The sequence below is a fragment of the Protomyctophum bolini genome (assembly GCF_963924005.1).
Source record: "Protomyctophum bolini genome assembly, chromosome: 3".
Lineage (NCBI taxonomy): Eukaryota > Metazoa > Chordata > Actinopteri > Myctophiformes > Myctophidae > Protomyctophum > Protomyctophum bolini.
The window spans coordinates 48,651,199-48,667,982 of NC_137864.1; the positions used below are offsets into that span (position 1 = coordinate 48,651,199).

Consider the following 16,784-nt stretch of genomic DNA (forward strand, 5'->3'; position numbering starts at 1 on the left):
TTAATGCAGTCACGCAACGCAACGCGGGCAGTGGAGCCAACCTTCATTGATTAAAAAGGGAACATTCCCTGACGGTGACGGAGAGACGCAACGCTGACGCGCCTGGTGGAGCCCCGGTGTTACGTGGATTACAGACGTACAGTACAGTGCCCACGTATGGAGTCTATGCATGATAATATGTCAGAATGACGAGTCTGGCCCGTACAGTGCCCACGTATGGAGTCTATGCATGATAATATGTCAGAATGACGAGTCTGGCCCGGGCAGAGAACGGTTCTCCAGTTACGTGGATTACAGACGTATACAGTAACACAGAGACTTGGTGCATAGTTAGATAAGATGAAAACCAGGTTTTCATGGTTTTGAAGAAAATCTTGAGTGTTTTGACAATTTTTTGAGGGCCCACTTACGATAATATCCTTGCAACCCACAGGTTGACACAACCACTGGTATAAATCAAGCCTCTTACTCAGAAACAAGTTCACCGCCGTTTTGGTTCAGTGTCTCAGTGTTGATTCTCTTCTTTATTTTGGTTCAATATCATCCTGCAGGCTGAAGTCATGCACACACACACGCACACACGCACACACGCGCGCACACACACACACACACACACACACACTCAAAAGCAACCATACATATAAATACTTTATTAGTATCAGTAACGTGTACATAGGACTTTTCTTCAACCTTTATGTTGATAACATGCCAGCAATAGAAATCGACAGCAATAGAAAATGAGAAGTTACAAAAATAAGAGGATATATGCGTGTGCGTGTGCTGTGTGCGTGGATGTGTGTGTGTGTGTGTGTGTGTGTGTGCACAGAAGGAAGAGTAAATCTTTGAATACAAAACTTAATCCCAACCAATGTTCACAGATGGAATCTCCTAGAAGGATTCCAAGATCATTATAATCCATCCGTCCCAGAGCCGTTTGTACTGTGAAACAGGAATAAGACAACAGTATCCACTCTTCCAGTATCCCAGAGTCCATCTCCCTTCCAGTGATAGTGGCTTTACTCATGGCTTAAATACAAGCGCCTTTTCTTTTTCTTTTGACCAATTATCCGTCCATCATCCATGCATAGACTCCACTGAAGAATCGTTCAAAGCTATAAAAATGTCAAAGTCTATCTGTTGCTAGTTTTTTGTGATGATCGTTTGTCTCTCTAAGATTCGGAAATAACCGTTTTAACCGAAGAATTAGGTCTCTTTTCATAATCTTTTTTCTTTCTACCGGACAAACGCAATGAGCAGAACTGAACATAAGCCAACAGTGGTCCCTGTCCATTTGACACGGCATGGCCGCGCAGGCGTTTGCCAGCCGAGTCGAGTGGCGTTGTCTGGCAGACCCGCAAGGCTCCTGTGGGCACATCTGTCATGGAAGACATCAGCTGAAACAGACGCTGCTGGCAGGAGGTGCTTGTCATTGTTTTGTTCTATACAACGGGGCTGTCATTGTCTTTCTGTCCTCCATGCCCTCCATAATCCATTCTTCTATATGCGTCCATTTCTATTCACCTGATACCTGTGGGAAGAATCCAAAATGGAGAAAGGAAAGGTTTAAAATGGTGATTGTTAATTTGACTCCAAGGGCTGTATTTTGCGTGTCTTAAGTACCAGGTCTTATTCCCTAACTTGAGTAAACTAAAGACCTGGAGGCGTGGTCAATGCTCTTTGGCCACTCAGAATAGCCAAATGGCATTGGCCACGCCTCCAGGTCTTTAGTTTACTCAAGTTAGGGAATAAGACCTGGTACTTAAGACACGCAAAATACAGCCCTTGAGTGTACAAATGTAACCAAATTGGTTACGTTTGTACTGTACATTCGTAGTTGTCTATCTGTCTCGGTCTGTCTATATCTATCTCTATCTCTCTCTCACTCTCTCTCTCTCTCTCACACACACATACACACACATGCACACACGCGCGCACACACACGTCACACACACGTCACACACACACGCACACACGCACAGTGCATGCTCACCATTGTCGTTGTCTGACTCTGTGTGTGTGCTGACGTGGCGTCTGTTGGTGCACGTGCACTCCAGGTGTTCCTCCAGCCTCAGCTGCACCTCCCTCAGCTTGGGACGCCTCCGCACGTACTCCACCTTGGCCACCTGGGGGGGGGGGGGTGTGTGTGTGGGGAAAAAGTGATTAAGATTTTAACCCATTCTGACCTGAGATCAGATTCATACGAGGTTTCCACTGGACACACACTGGTCTGATTAACCCATTCTGACCTGAGATCAGATTCTAAAAATGTCAGTCGTTCTTCGATTTTTCAAAAATAGCAGACCTACAAGCTCTTAGCGCGCCACTCGGTGGCGCGCTATGAGCTTGTAGATCTGCTGTTTTTCAATAGCTAAAGCATAACATAGTGCTGACACCAAAATGTGTTCCCGTTCAGAATGGGTTAAGAAACAATGTGTTCCACTTAATTTTCTTTAACATAGGCAAAGGACAGTATGAGTTGGTGGTCATATCTCATACTATTATGTTATACCAATCTCAATGTGTTCCATTCTCTCAATCTCAATGTGAACCCCGAGTTTCGTATGCAATTAGGCCACAGACCCCCATTTGACATGTTTTTTTAATCTCTGGCACGGAACCCCAGTCTACACACTGTCAAAGACACAACAGGACAGCCCCGTCGTGTCAGCATCGGACGCAGGGAAGTCCTGTCTCTTCATAGCGATGACGCGTGGTGGTCAAATCATGCCCCATGCACACATTTGACCCAAACGGATGTGAAAATGTGTCGGTTTATTGGTATTGGCATGCACGCACATTATAACTATACTCGTGAAGATGTCAATATTTTAGGATGCTGACTTTATTAATGACATTTTTACAATTAAAAAAAAAAATTGTTTCACATGGACGGACGCACGCGCAAGCAGCCGCATACACACACACGCACGCAGGCACGCACACAGGCACGCACACACACACGCAGGCACGCATGCACGCACGCACGCACACACACACACACACACACAGGTGCTAACGTCCTAGGCATGGGTGCCAATGCAGCACAGCTCCAGGACTGATTGCACAAGCGTCTCTGGTTCAAGTCTGAACAGACTCAGAGCAGAGTGTGAGCTGCGAGGCTGCGTGTACTGTATACGCTACAGTGGGCCGAGGTTCAGCCGAGGTGAACGCACCCCTCCATAGAGTATACTGTAAGGCACGCCATCTGTCTTCGTCTGAAATAATGTATCTCAAAATGCATTCCGTCGTTGTCGAACCCAAATGGCCTTCGTCAGCGCTGTGCGTGTACACACACACACAACGCTGAGGAAGACCGATTGGGTCGAAACGCACCGCTGCTTCTCCGGGCGAGGCAAATGAATCAATGAAAGCACATTATAGTCGAGTGCTGGCAGTTTTCTTCTCGCCGTGTCCTTAATAGAAAATAGTAATGCACTTTGTGAGGAGAATGGCTGCAGTTGATGGACCATGACGTCCTATAATGACTCTGGAGTTCATCCAAACTTTCTGCTTCATGCCCTTCCCTAAATGCCAGCGTTTGCCTCTATATCCTCCTGGGTGCTGACGCAATGAGCAAGAACAGCTGAGGAGACAGTCACCTTGAGAGGCCATGGAAAATGAAAACGTTGGAAAGAGAGAGAGACAGAGAGACAGATTAGAGAGAGAAAGAGGGGGGGAGAGAGAGAGAGAGAGAGAGAGAGAGAGAGAGAGAGAGAGAGAGACAGAGGGGGAGAGAGAGAGAGAGAGAGAGAGAGAGAGAGAGAGAGAGAGAGAGAGACAGAGACAGAGACAGAGACAGAGACAGAGAGAGAGAGAGAGACAGAGGTGGACGTGACTTGTCACAGATGTCTTAGTGAACTAGTTCACATGCCATGGAGACCAGAAATCAAATCCAGGTGGTCACACGTGTACTGCACACACGTTTCTGGCGTTCCTGAAGCCTGATTTATCCAATGGTGTCCCTGTGACAGAAATAACCGACCCTACTGTAGAAAGGCACAGCGCATCGCAACGCCACCCCAACGTTTTTTTTTTATTGGTTTTTTGAAGGGACAGACAGTAGGTTGACAGGAAACGGGAGAGAGATGGGGGGGGAAGACATGCAGTAAAGGCCGTGTCGGGCTCTGGAGTCGAACCCACGGCACACTGCGACTGGATTACCAGTCGGGTGCCCAGACGGTTACGCCACCACCTGGGCCCACCCCAACGTTGTTGTACTATGGTTCTAGTATACCTCCATTTTAGAAACATTGCCAGCCGTCACTAGTGCAAAAATGATCAAGTACTGCAAGTTTCCCTGCAATACCAACATACTGTACATACAGTACGTGTGTGTGTGTGTGTGTGTGTGTGTGTGTGTGTGTGTGTGTGTGTGTGTGTGTGTGTGTGTGTGTGTGTGTGCGTGCGTGTGTGTGTGTGTAGCCTGCGTATATGTGTGTTTGCGTCAGAGTGCAGGATCTCAGGGTATGTGGAAGACTTTACTTTTGATTTCCTCCCCGGATGGACACAGGAGGACACATGCTTTCATCTCAGACTGTGTGTCAGGGGGTCAAAGCACAGGGTAATGAAATAAAAGTCCTCCATCACTTTTATCAGTCCCCTGCGCTTTCATCCTGCCTTACCAATCCGTCTATCTGCCCCTCCCTCTCCTCTCATCGCACTGTCCAAACCCACTGCTCATCCTTCTACTTCCCTTATTCTCTCCTCCTAGACGTTTCATTCTCTCTATTCACTCTCTATCATCCCATTTAACCCATTCTGACCTGAGATCAGATTCATACGAGGTTTCCACTGGACACACACTGGTCTGATTAACCCATTCTGACCTGAGATCAGATTCTAAAAATGTCAGTCGTTCTTCGATTTTTCAAAAATAGCAGACCTACAAGCTCGTAGCGCGCCACTCGGTGGCGCGCTATGAGCTTGTAGATCTGCTATTTTTCAATAGCTAAAGCATAACATGATGCTAACACCAAAACGGGTTCCCGTTCAGAATGGGTTAAAGCTGCTGTATCTTTCATGTCCTGCCCGGGATTTCAGAGATTTCCGGGACTTTTCAAACACCAGTCCAAACGGCAACATTTTCACAACATATATCGAGCATATTTGGGTTTTCATGCAAACCAGTAGCTGTCCTGCACGACCACAGCATCTAAAGCAGGGGTTCCCAAACTGTGGTGCCTGCACCCTTTGTATGAAAAGGGTATAATGGCGGTTTCACGGTTTCACAAACGGCAAAATCTGGTAAAAACCGTTTAAAGGAGATAGAGCAGCTGCAGGACTATACAGCAGCTGCATGTCTCTCTGTGCAGTGACATTCTGTGACTATTTGCTATAAATAATCATATTAACCCATTCTGAACGGGAACCCATTTTGGTGTTAGCATCATGTCATGCTTTAGCTATTGAAAAATAGCAGATCTACAAGCTCATAGCGCGCCACCGAGTGGCGCGCTACGAGCTTGTAGGTCTGCTATTTTTTGAAAAATCGAAGAACGACTGACATTTTTTAGAATCTGATCTCAGGTCAGAATGGGTTCATCAGACCAGTGTGTGTCCCAGTGGAAACCTCGTATGAATCTGATCTCAGGTCAGAATGGGTTAAAGAATATATACTTTCCGGACAAATACAACGAGACTGAGCGTTGAGGGGTGCGTCAGCTATAAGGTCAAGAGGTAACACGGAGCGCAAGGCCAAAAAACATTTGGGGACCGCTGATCTAAAACATCACAGCGTCTCAATGGAAGAGCAGGGAAAACTGCAAATGTACAGTAGGCCTACTATAGTTACAGTATATTGTATTATCATAGCTGCTATGACATAGCAATATATTGTATCTGTTAGCAGATCGGTTAATTTAATATCTTATCTCACATACTATGAGTAAATACGTTTTTTTTGTAGAAAAGGCTATAAAAGAGACCTTTAACTGCATGTACTATTTCTTGTTTTTCTTGGAAAAAATGTCACGATGGGAACTATGCACAAAAACTAATTTCACTCACTGTTTTACCTGCATGTAAAACTGTGATGTGACAATGAAGCTGATTCTGATTCTTCAGCATTGGCGTATAATGGAATACATTTGGCATTAAAGTACCACTTCACCACTTTTCAATTTATATAATATCATTTTCATATAATTGGTCCTCACTAATGTTCATGATAAAATACCACAATTTCTTCCTACTCTCATAGGAGGGCTGTGGGCAGTTGAGAAACCCGTCCACCAGTGACACCATCGTTCAAGAATGATTTAAAAACATATTTAGATTTGTATTATCGTGAGAACAATGGCTTCCATTATTGCATTGCAACTTCTCAGGAATAGAAAGCCTGCAGTTTCTCTTTTCTTGGATTCCCCATCGATGATGTCACTGTTGGACGGGTTTCTGAACTCCCCATGAGACACAGACCGAGTAGAAAAACATCATGGCATTTCATCATGAATGAACATTAGTGAGTACCAATTATATGAAGGTAGGTTGAAAAGTGGTGAAGTGGTCCTTTAAGGCCTTTTCACAGGAAACGACTGATATGTGTCAAATTCAATGAGATGAGATGTGTATAGCGGGCAATCTGACAGGCAGACAAGTGGGAGGACTGCTTTGAAACGGTCCTATTCGTACTCATCGCACGCACGCATCCACCCACACACGGTCGCACGTACCCACGCACACACCCACCACCCGCCCGCTGCCAGGGCTGTGTAGAAAACAGCACAGCGCAGTGCAGCCCTGCGTCCAAGCGAGGACACAGACACCATGTCGCTCTCTGGGTGAAAAGATCTTTACACTGAATGTTAAAATGTTAAATTGAATGTTGCTGAAAGACAGAGTTTACTGGCTGGGGGGGGGGGGGGAAATGTCACTGTGACACAGACAGAGAGAATGAACCAATAACTGCTCTGCAAATGTTGACTTGTAAACTCTCACACTATATGTATGTGTATGTGGTGAGTGTGCACACATAAGACTCACAAATAACCCCACAAAAGCCTTCTGTAATAAACTAATGTGCTCTCACACACACACACACACACACACACACACACACACTCTGTGAGCAGGCTCCTATGTCGTAGTGTGGGGCTGTGAAACAGTAGGATTTACTGAATCCTAATGCCAGCTCTGGCAGAGATCAAAAGGAAGCTATTATGTACTTGGGCTAACCCACTGCCAGACACACACACACACACACACACACACACACACACACACACACACACACACACACACAGTTGAGAGAATGCAAACGTGCCAAAAACATTTACCCCTTGCGCTTTCACTACAGACAGCATGTGTGTGTGTGTGTGTGTGTGTGTGTGTGTGTGTGTGTTTGTGTGTGCGTGCGTGCGTGTGTGTTGTGCAGCCGTGCACGTAGCCACACAGATCTTCCTAAGATCTGAACTGCTCAAGGGGTTGAAATTGAATTGGCCACAACAAGTATTAAGTACCTACATAAGTATTATTATTGGTCATAAATTGTCATTCAAACCACATATTGAAAATCTTGTCCAACCTGAAAATTGAATTAGGTTACTTTTCCTTTTTTTTCTCTTATACTATTACTAGGAAGGAATTGGGTTTCTCCATCCAAACAAGCAAGCAACTTATTTTTCTTTCTATTTTTTGTTTCTTTTAACTTTATTATTGGATTACAATGATCTTTTTTTATGAATGCACCTGACCAGTGCCAAAAGGATCTGTTTTAAAGGAATACTTTAAAACAGAGTAACGCGTTAGTTTTGCAGTTAGTAGTACTCGGTTACTTACTGTAGTTACCATTTCCAAAAATAATGGCTTTACTTCGTTACATTGATTTAACCCATTCTGACCTGAGATCAGATTCATACGAGATTTCCACCGGACACACACTGCTCTGATGAACCCATTCTGACCTGAGATCAGATTCATACGAGGTTTCCACTGGACACACACTGCTCTGATTAACCCATTCTGACCTGAGATCAGATTCTCAAAATGTCAGTCGTTCTTCGATTTTTCAAAAATAGCAGACCTACAAGCTCGTAGCGCGCCACTCTGTGGCGCGCTATGAGCTTGTAGATCTGCTATTTTTCAATAGCTAAAGCATAACATAGTGCTAATACCAAAATGGGTGCCCGCCCAGAATGGGTTAAGACCTATGTTTCCCCTATTGTTTCGGTTGTCACAAAAGGAAAGAAACATCCATCCGACACATTTCCTGATATAAATGGACAGGCTCGTTCGTCTCCGTCAACGGAGACAGACGGATGTTACACCACACATGGCAGACAGTATTACATGGTTTTGTTTTTATTGCATGAATTTGTCGCACCTGTACAACACGGCAGAGATTGAGAGAAAACAGAGGTTTGCCCTCCCTCGGTCATGACGTGGAAGTATTCACACTATTTTTGAGTGGTGCACTCAAATAGACACTCCTATAGACAGCTATGTGTGCCCCTGGGTCTGTCCCTCCATGGCTGGGTCCCTGGGTCAGTCCGAGCACGAAAATAGCGTTTGTTCACCACCAAGTGTCACTGTTGCACAGCCTAACACACAGACACACACACAGGCCAGGGAGGAGGGCCTGTACAGTACAGTACAGTAAGAAGCGTGCGTGCGTGCGTGCGTGCCATAGACTGTAAAAAATATGGACAAAGCGTTCCGCGGGTCTAACATGAACATAAAATGAAGCCCGTCAGTCCTTGCACTGGAAGTCGCCATCTTTCTAGATCCGTTTGGGCCCAGCTGGCCCATTGGCTGGCCCAGACAACGAGGCGGGACTTCCCCCCTTCTTCTTTGTTGGTTTATATTTTGACTCGAGTGGGTGGGGGATCCCGTTCATAGACTGTAACGGTAGCCACGCCCCTCAGAACATGCGCAACTTTATGGTCATTTTTTAAATAAATGGGACCATAATTTTCCAAAAAGAATATTATGACATTAGAAATGAGACTTTAAACTAGTGACTGGAAGCAAAAAGTATTCATGACCATGTTTATTAAGGTAATACAGTCTAGGTGAAGTTGGGCCCAAATACATGGACTTCTATGGAGCTATGGGTTTTTTGAGCCCAATGAGAGCGCCACAACAGGCCATTATATGAACTTTCATTTCCTTAGTGGCTTCACAAAATAGCTGTCTGACTGCCCCCCTGGTGCGTGCATGCGTGCGTGCGTGCGTGCGTGCGTGCGTGCGTGCGTGCGTGCTGGATGTCTCACAGCAGACTCTGTACCCCTCCTACTGTACCTTGACGATGCGGTGGTGCTTGCGCGCAGGCTGGCAGCGCATGTTGCTGGTGTTGCAGCAGCCCGTGCAGCGCTTCACCTCCACGCAGGGAGGCCAGATGATGAAGTTGGCCGAGGTGGAATCCACCACGCTCCTGGGGATCTCATAGAGCACGGTGCGCACCTTACACACTGCAGGCACGGCCTCCTCCACCACTGGGGAAACAAGTTACACACTGCAGGTTACACCTTACACACTGCAGGCACGGCCTCCTCCACCACTGGGGACAAACAAGTCTGCTGTATGAATATCCCATTCTGACCTGAGATCAGATTCATACGAGGTTTCCACTGGACACACACTGGTCTGATTGACCCATTCTGACCTGAGATCAGATTCTAAAGATGTCAGTCGTTCTTCGATTTTTCAAAAATAGCAGACCTACAAGCTCGTAGCGCGCCACTCGGTGGCGCGCTATGAGCTTGTAGATCTGCTATTTTTCAATAGCTAAAGCATAACACGATGCTAACACCAAAATGGGTTCCCGTTCAGAATGGGATATAGGAGATAGTGCACACTGCACAGTACAATAAAACAGTGTAATGTGCGCATGAAGGTTAACCATGTAGTTTTTGCAGGGGACACACAACACTGCCTGTGTGTGTGTGTGTGTGTGTGTGTGTGTGTGTGTGTGTGAGCCTCACCAATGCTCCTCCTGGGTCTGGTGTGTGTGTATGCTGTCTTCAGGTCTGAATAACTGTGGGAGAAGTCCTTGTGTTGCCTCTGTTTGGTCTCCTTGATCACCTCATTCTCTGGACAAAGACACAACAGCACAACACAGACGTCACACATACTAAAATAACACTTTAATTAATAAACATTCCCAGCCTCCTACATGCATGCGCGCGCACACACACACACACACACACACACACACACACACACACACACACACACACACACACACACACACACACACACACACACACACACACACACACACACACACACACACACACACACACACACACACACACACACACTCTTTAAAGACAAACACAAATCATAGATCATACTGTATACAATCACACACACCTTGAATGCACAAACATGCTTGAAGATGCTGTAGTGTAGTAGTGGTGGTGAACCGAAGGCACTTTTATGGGCAAGTCAAAATGTCTCATATTGATAGCAAAAATAGAAAATATACAACCTCAAAACATGTTGCAATGGCATACTTTTTTTTTGTGACGTCAAGGACATCAGGTTGAAAGTTGCCTCGGGGGGAACTGAATGTGCACAAAGTACTAATGCAACACTTTGTACGGTGACTGTGTTTTTTGTAATAACAATGTGTGGTTGAGGCAAAATGCCGAGAAACACCTGGACTTGTCTCGCGGCACACCGCTTGGCAAACACTGCTGTACTGTACTTCATGCTTGCAAGGAAATAATGCACTCCAAATTGACTAACGTGTCATTCAAATAAACCTACAGCTTATGTCTTCTTTAAGCACTTCACTATAGGATCCAAATTGTTTCTAAATGTTTAGAAACACAGCCTGGCACATTATTTAAGGTAAGAAGAGTCCAGTGCCATGGTGGATTAGAGTAGAGAAGACCTGCAGTTCAAACTCAAAAGAGTTCTCCCCAGGATCCTTCATTTATATCTGGTTTCACATGGTTTCACACGTTGGGACAACTTATGTTCAGGAGGTATAATACCACCCCTGATAACACCTGATTCCTTTCCATGACTCTAACTTTCCAAGAAAGTCAGGGTCAAGGACCACCGTGCTCCTGGACTCCCATGGGAAGGCATTTTCTCAAGGGAAAGCAACTGATGCGCCTAGTAATTCATTTTCTTTGAGAGGCAAGTCCTCAGTTTGGGGGGCATAGGCAATATGCAGGCGTAGCAACAGGAGTAAAACATGGTACATACATACACACACACACGTGCGCGCACGTACACTCCCCCATCCAGAGTTGAAAGATGACCCCCCCCCCCCCCCACATGATGCTTTGCAATATGTCGATTCACATGGTTCACTTTATGTATCCAAGCGGGACCACAGGCATTGCGTCACTCACTCACTATGTGAAAAGCCCTTAAAACTGCATCACACATACCTGACCACTGTCATCACCACACTGACCACTGAAACGCGTGGTTGGTATACTTTATATCACAAATACTAATGTAAACACAGCTTAGTAGTCACAGTGGTAGTCAGTTCTAGGTAAAAAATTAAAGTAAGCTATGCAGGTGGTGCAGCAAAACACACAAAAGAGGGAGGAAATTAAGGAGTAAAATTGTAAATAGTAAGCTATACAAGTAAGACGCGCAAGTGTTACAGCGTGACAGACAGACAGACACACAGACAGACAGACATGTTCTGCTAGGTCTCATAGTTAGTGCTCACTGCTTCGCAAATATCCTTCTACATGATGGTATGACAGCAATGATGATATATATAATATACAGATATACATATATAGGCAGACAGTGCCAGACACCTTTGCACACAGCAGTTCTAATATTTAGGATTCTTGTGAAAGGATATGTGCAACAATGTCACATTGTTTGGATAAATAGGGATAGAAAAAATAATGCAGGGTGAGGAAGAACCTATATTTTTTAATTTGACCTCCAAATCACCAAATGTACTGCTGTCAAACAGAAATGTCAAATAGAGAAATGTATAAAAAAAACCTGGCCTGACCAATTTATTTACTTAGATAAAATAGGGAAAATAAAAGCGCTCTTCAAATCAGGCTGTGCTTAAGTGACAGACGTCAGGTGTGTGAGTGTAAGTGCAGAATAAAAACAGAGTTCCATGGCCTAATTTAATACAGAGGGGTTTTCCACACCACTGACCACTTAAAGCGAGAGACAGACATTTCTTTAGCTAAAAGTATGTGTGGTCACAAGATACAAGGAAGACCTGATTGCTGTAATAATCTATTTCGTCTCAAGAAGGAGTAGGCCTATAAATAAATCAAGTCTGCTTCAATAAACCCAACAATCCATGCACGTGTACACTACAATATGTGTGGTCTCTGTCCAACTTCTGACCACATGCGGAGAGGAGGAAGTGTTCTCTCTGTGTGTGTGTGTGTGTGTGTGTGTGTGTGTGTGTGTGTGTGTGTGTGTGTGTGTGTGTGTGTGTGTGTGTGTGTGTGCGCGCGCGTCTGTGTGTGCGGCTTGGCCGAATGCATAGCATGCAATTGTAGTAAAATTGGGTTATTTGTACACAGAGTCAAGAGCCTCTGAGGTTATCAAACAAAACCCATCTTCGGGGAAGGAAGGGGGTTTCCTACCGCAGACAGAAGAGCAAAATGTCCTTTGTCTGAATGTCATCAATTAATTTAATTGCTGCTAAATAAACGTGCCTGTGTCTATGGTTCTCTATTTAACAATGTAAACAGACTGTAGAACTGTTGTATAGAAAACACTTTTCGGTTTACAAAGTAATAAAAGTCTCATCAAACCATTTTCAATACCTCTCAGTGCCAAACAGCCCCGAGGAATCCAAAGACTGACTCGCATGGCAATATCATTCAAAGATTTTGTGTGCGTGCGTGCGTGTGTGTGTGTGTGTGCGTGTGCGTGTGCGTGTGCGTGTGTGTGTGCGCGTGCGTGCATGTGTGTGCGTGTGCGTGCGTGCATGTGCGAACGCATCATTCCCGGAAATGAGTCTGAATTATGTCTGAGGACTGAGGAGGAGCGTTTTAATTCGATTATGCACACCAAACGCTCACACTTTGTCTGAGAACCCTATGTGGGTGTTTGTGCATGTGCACGTCTGTCTCTGTTTGTCTATGACTGAGTGTGTGTTCCTCTCTCGCCATATATACGTGCAGGAACGTACTGCCATGTGTGTGCATCAAGTCAATGCACGCACGTGCACATGCATACACACACACACACACACACACACACACACACACACAGTCACACAGTCACACACACACACACACTTGCGCGCAGTGTCCTTCTGAACCACCACCAAATGCTTCCTCCTCCTCCTCTCTCTGTCTCTCTTTCTCGCTCCCTCTTTCTGCCCCTGACATGCAGGAATTTGAGCATGAATTATACATAGCAACACAGCAGCCTTCCAGGCACTGCTCTCCAACTAATAATGGACAGCATGACAACAGCATAATGAACGCAGCCACTTGACCCCCCCCCCGCGCCGGGGAGCCGTCACACTCAACATTTGCATCTCAATGATGATAGAATTAATGACGCCACCGCTCACTCCCTGCGACATGAAAAATGAATCAACTCTCTCTCTTTTTTTCCTCCACAGAGGTGAACCGTTCTGTGGTGGGAGCACTGTTGTGTGGGTGGAATTTATCGTTTGTCTTCAGGGACAAACGCATAAATGTCTCACCTTTGCTCAGGTGTCACCCCATTACTTTAGTTAAATCAGTTTCAGATGTATTTCTGCGATCCTGAGCTTCGGTCATGGATGCTATTGTTTTCCCTTCATCCTTTCTTAGCCGGGGTGTCGTGCATGCACACCAGACATAGTCAGTGGTTCTCAAAGTAGGGTCCTGGGCAGGGGCCCCTCAGGGGTCCTTGAGAGGGTTCCAAATGGACCCTTACAAGTCTGAAACTCTGAGAGTGTACAAAGAGAACCAAATGGTTATATGGGGATTCTTGAAATAAAAAAATAAAAGTTTGAGAACCACTGGTCTAATTTACGCGAGCTTTGGAAGCAGTAGAATCGCACAGAAGTTGTGCGGCGCCGCAAGCAGCGGGGACAGGTCCGTTTGTCTCCTGGCAACACGACCGGTGAAGCGTTCTAGAAATGTGACTGCCAGAGTGGAAGTAAAGACAGCGCTATACTGACCATTGAGCCAATTCCAACTAATACCTCCATACAATCTGGCAGGTTTTAAATGGTAAAATAAATGCTAAATGTGCATTTATATGGCGCCTTTATCCAAGGCGCTTTACATAGATTGTGCATTACATTCACACATTCAAACACACATTCAAAACCGATGCCGGAGGAAACCATGCAAGGCACCAACCTGCACATCAGGAGCAATTAGGGGTTCAACTTCAGCATCCTGCTCAAGGACAATTCGACACTAACTCTTTTACTAGACTTTTACTAGACCTCTTATAGTGTCTAGTGTGGCTGGTGTTTTTCAGCCATGAAACTCATTATGTGCCAACTTAGGCGAGGTCATGTTATCAATATCACAGAAGAAATACCCGGCTGCTGGCGTAGTAGACCTTATTTTTCCTTTTCATGGTAAATATGACCGACCATATACAACATCAGGTGTCAAATAAATAATTATTTAATGTGTCCATCCATTTGCACACAATTGTCAGTTGTCACTCAGTACAAAATAATTATGAGAGAGGGAGGGGTTGTATGAAGTGCTTTACCTACGGAGTCTATCTCTAGCAGCCGCTGGAGGTCACTGATGCTGCGGATCTCGCTCCGGGACAGTCGCTCCAGCAGATCCCGAGGGAGAGGGGACTCCTGGTAGAACAGAATACAACAGTGCAGTCACTCCACCACCACTATGAATGGAAAATACATACATCAGACTCAGAGTCTTGATTTAAACTCGTTTTCTACACGCAAACATTTGCACAGGCCGGTTACCAGCTCTTTGCACTTGTTGCATCCCCCCATTTAACAAAGATCATTCATATTTGCACGTAGGCTACAGCGAGTGTGATAATTTCAACTGTACAGATTGTCATGCGTTGCAGCAGCAATGCGCCTACAATACAATGAATCATCAATTGCACGTTAACGGCTGGAATCGCCCTTTCAGGCTTCAAACATGATGTAATAATATAGTATATTCATAACTCTATTACGGTTGCATGTCGCCTACCTCAGCAGAGCTGCATAAAAGGCACAAGTACCCGGCCAGAAGGTGGTAGAAGGCGGCTCTCATCTCCTCTCAGGTCCGCTCGAGCGGCTCGACTCCCGGACGGGACGATCAAAGTTACAACGTTGGAGCCGCGGTGTCGCTCCCATAAATCCCAGGAACCCAGAACCATCCCTCGGGAGGAGACACTAGCTCCACGATGCCAACGGGTGTGTGAGACCCAAAATGTCGAAAATGTATTAGCCTCAACTTTCCCCCTATAGCAGTAGTCCGCCTTTATTCCCTTCGGGCTATATCAAGCAATGTTAACTGAGGTCAAGTTGATGTCCGCCTACTCGCTGTACGTTTTGAAACAAAAGAACAGGTGATTCTACATTGAGTATTCCTTTCTTTGGAGTTTAGTATCCATTCGTCAATTTGTGAATATAATCCGATAATCGACGTCAGACAGAGAATCACATTTGTGCGTTTTTTGGTGCATTAATGCATTGGCACTTTTATTGACGCGTAAAAAAAAACATCCTTTGAGATAGCTTCCAATTCCAATCCCAATTCCAATTCCAAAATATAGCACATTTGTTTGTAGGCTGCTACATGAGGAAATGCAAATACATTAAAAAAAAGTCATACATTTGTCACAGCATAATATAGTCTCTGAATGAATGTATACCCAGACTAGAGAGGGTCCCGTGCGGACCGTGTGAACTGAACTCCAGACTGAATGAAGTGAAGTGGGGATGCTTGAGTCAGAGCAGGATATAAACTGCTGCCTGCTGCATAGCGGCCACGCGCGTCTCAGAGACACGGAGAGCGCGCTTTATAACCTTTATCTAAAACACATCAAATGTGACTGTATAGGGAGTCTATAGGCTGCTACAGCGCGCGCACGCACGCGCGCGCGCACACACACACACACACACACACACACACACACACACACACACACAGAGAGAGAGTAAAAGTAAGAGAGACAAATATTTGGTGAGTATAACATAAGACTGCATGGTGTGTGAGTGTGACTTGTGTCTGGGGTTAATTTATTGGTATATGGTTGGCAATCATGCTATAAAAGTCAGGACAGCGACTAACTCCAGTGGATCGGATGATACAGGGGATATAAAAGGCAGAAGGAGAGAAAGATGAAGAGTGGGAGCATAATATAAAGGTTGACAACAAGAAACGGACAATGAAAACATGTAACCTATTGGCAACCTTGTGTTGACATTCTATAGTGTTATTAATTGGAGTATTAGTTCTGAGCTGCTGACTAATAGCTGGGCAAAGCAGGGGTGGAATCAGGAAATCCAGTACACATGCTTGTAAATATGCCCAACATACACTGTAAACTCCTTAACCCATTTAGACCTGATCGAGGACGATTCCACAAATACCTTCTAAATGCTAACAGTTTTCTGAAAAACTCATGTTTCTATATGTCAGTGGTGCTCAAACCTTTTCATGTCACGGACCTCCTAAAATATATGTAATTGGCCACCGACCCCCATCTGAAAATATACGTCAGCATGTTGTTTATATCTGTGTGTGCTACCCTATCCTTTGTCTTCCTAGACTTACCTATAGCGTGTTCTCTCGTTAACTCACTTTTTGTAGAGTGTAGACAGGAGCCAACTCACAAACACAGACAACAGCATGACTGGTCCTGTGGTTTTTAGCTAGAAAGAGAACAAAATTAACGACAGC

At 45.1% G+C, this 16,784-nt stretch overlaps 1 protein-coding gene across 1 annotated transcript; it reads right to left on the bottom strand.

Annotated features, from left to right (window-relative positions):
* Positions 1-635: 635 nt before the first annotated feature.
* On the bottom strand, positions 636-15,876 carry LOC308312636 (platelet-derived growth factor subunit A-like). Its single transcript, XM_080759298.1, has 6 exons — positions 15,087-15,876; positions 14,626-14,722; positions 9,921-10,028; positions 9,238-9,431; positions 1,991-2,123; positions 636-1,528 (listed from the first exon to the last, which is right to left on the bottom strand). Exons 1-6 carry the CDS (start codon positions 15,147-15,149, stop codon positions 1,518-1,520), a joined length of 606 nt encoding a protein of 201 aa, XP_080615424.1. The 5' UTR covers positions 15,150-15,876; the 3' UTR covers positions 636-1,517.
* Between the last annotated feature and the right edge of the window lie 908 nt (positions 15,877-16,784).

Excerpts from the sequence above, each read along its gene's own strand:
- LOC308312636 (XM_080759298.1), bottom strand. The coding sequence starts at position 15,149 with ATGAGAGCCGCCTTCTACCACCTTCTGGCCGGGTACTTGTGCCTTTTA. Across the intron at positions 9,432-9,920 it reads CAGACCCAGGAGGAGCATTG|TGGTGGAGGAGGCCGTGCCT; the intron begins GTGAGGCTCACA and ends TTGTTTCCCCAG. Across the intron at positions 2,124-9,237 it reads AGCACCACCGCATCGTCAAG|GTGGCCAAGGTGGAGTACGT; the intron begins GTACAGTAGGAG and ends CCCCCCCCCCAG.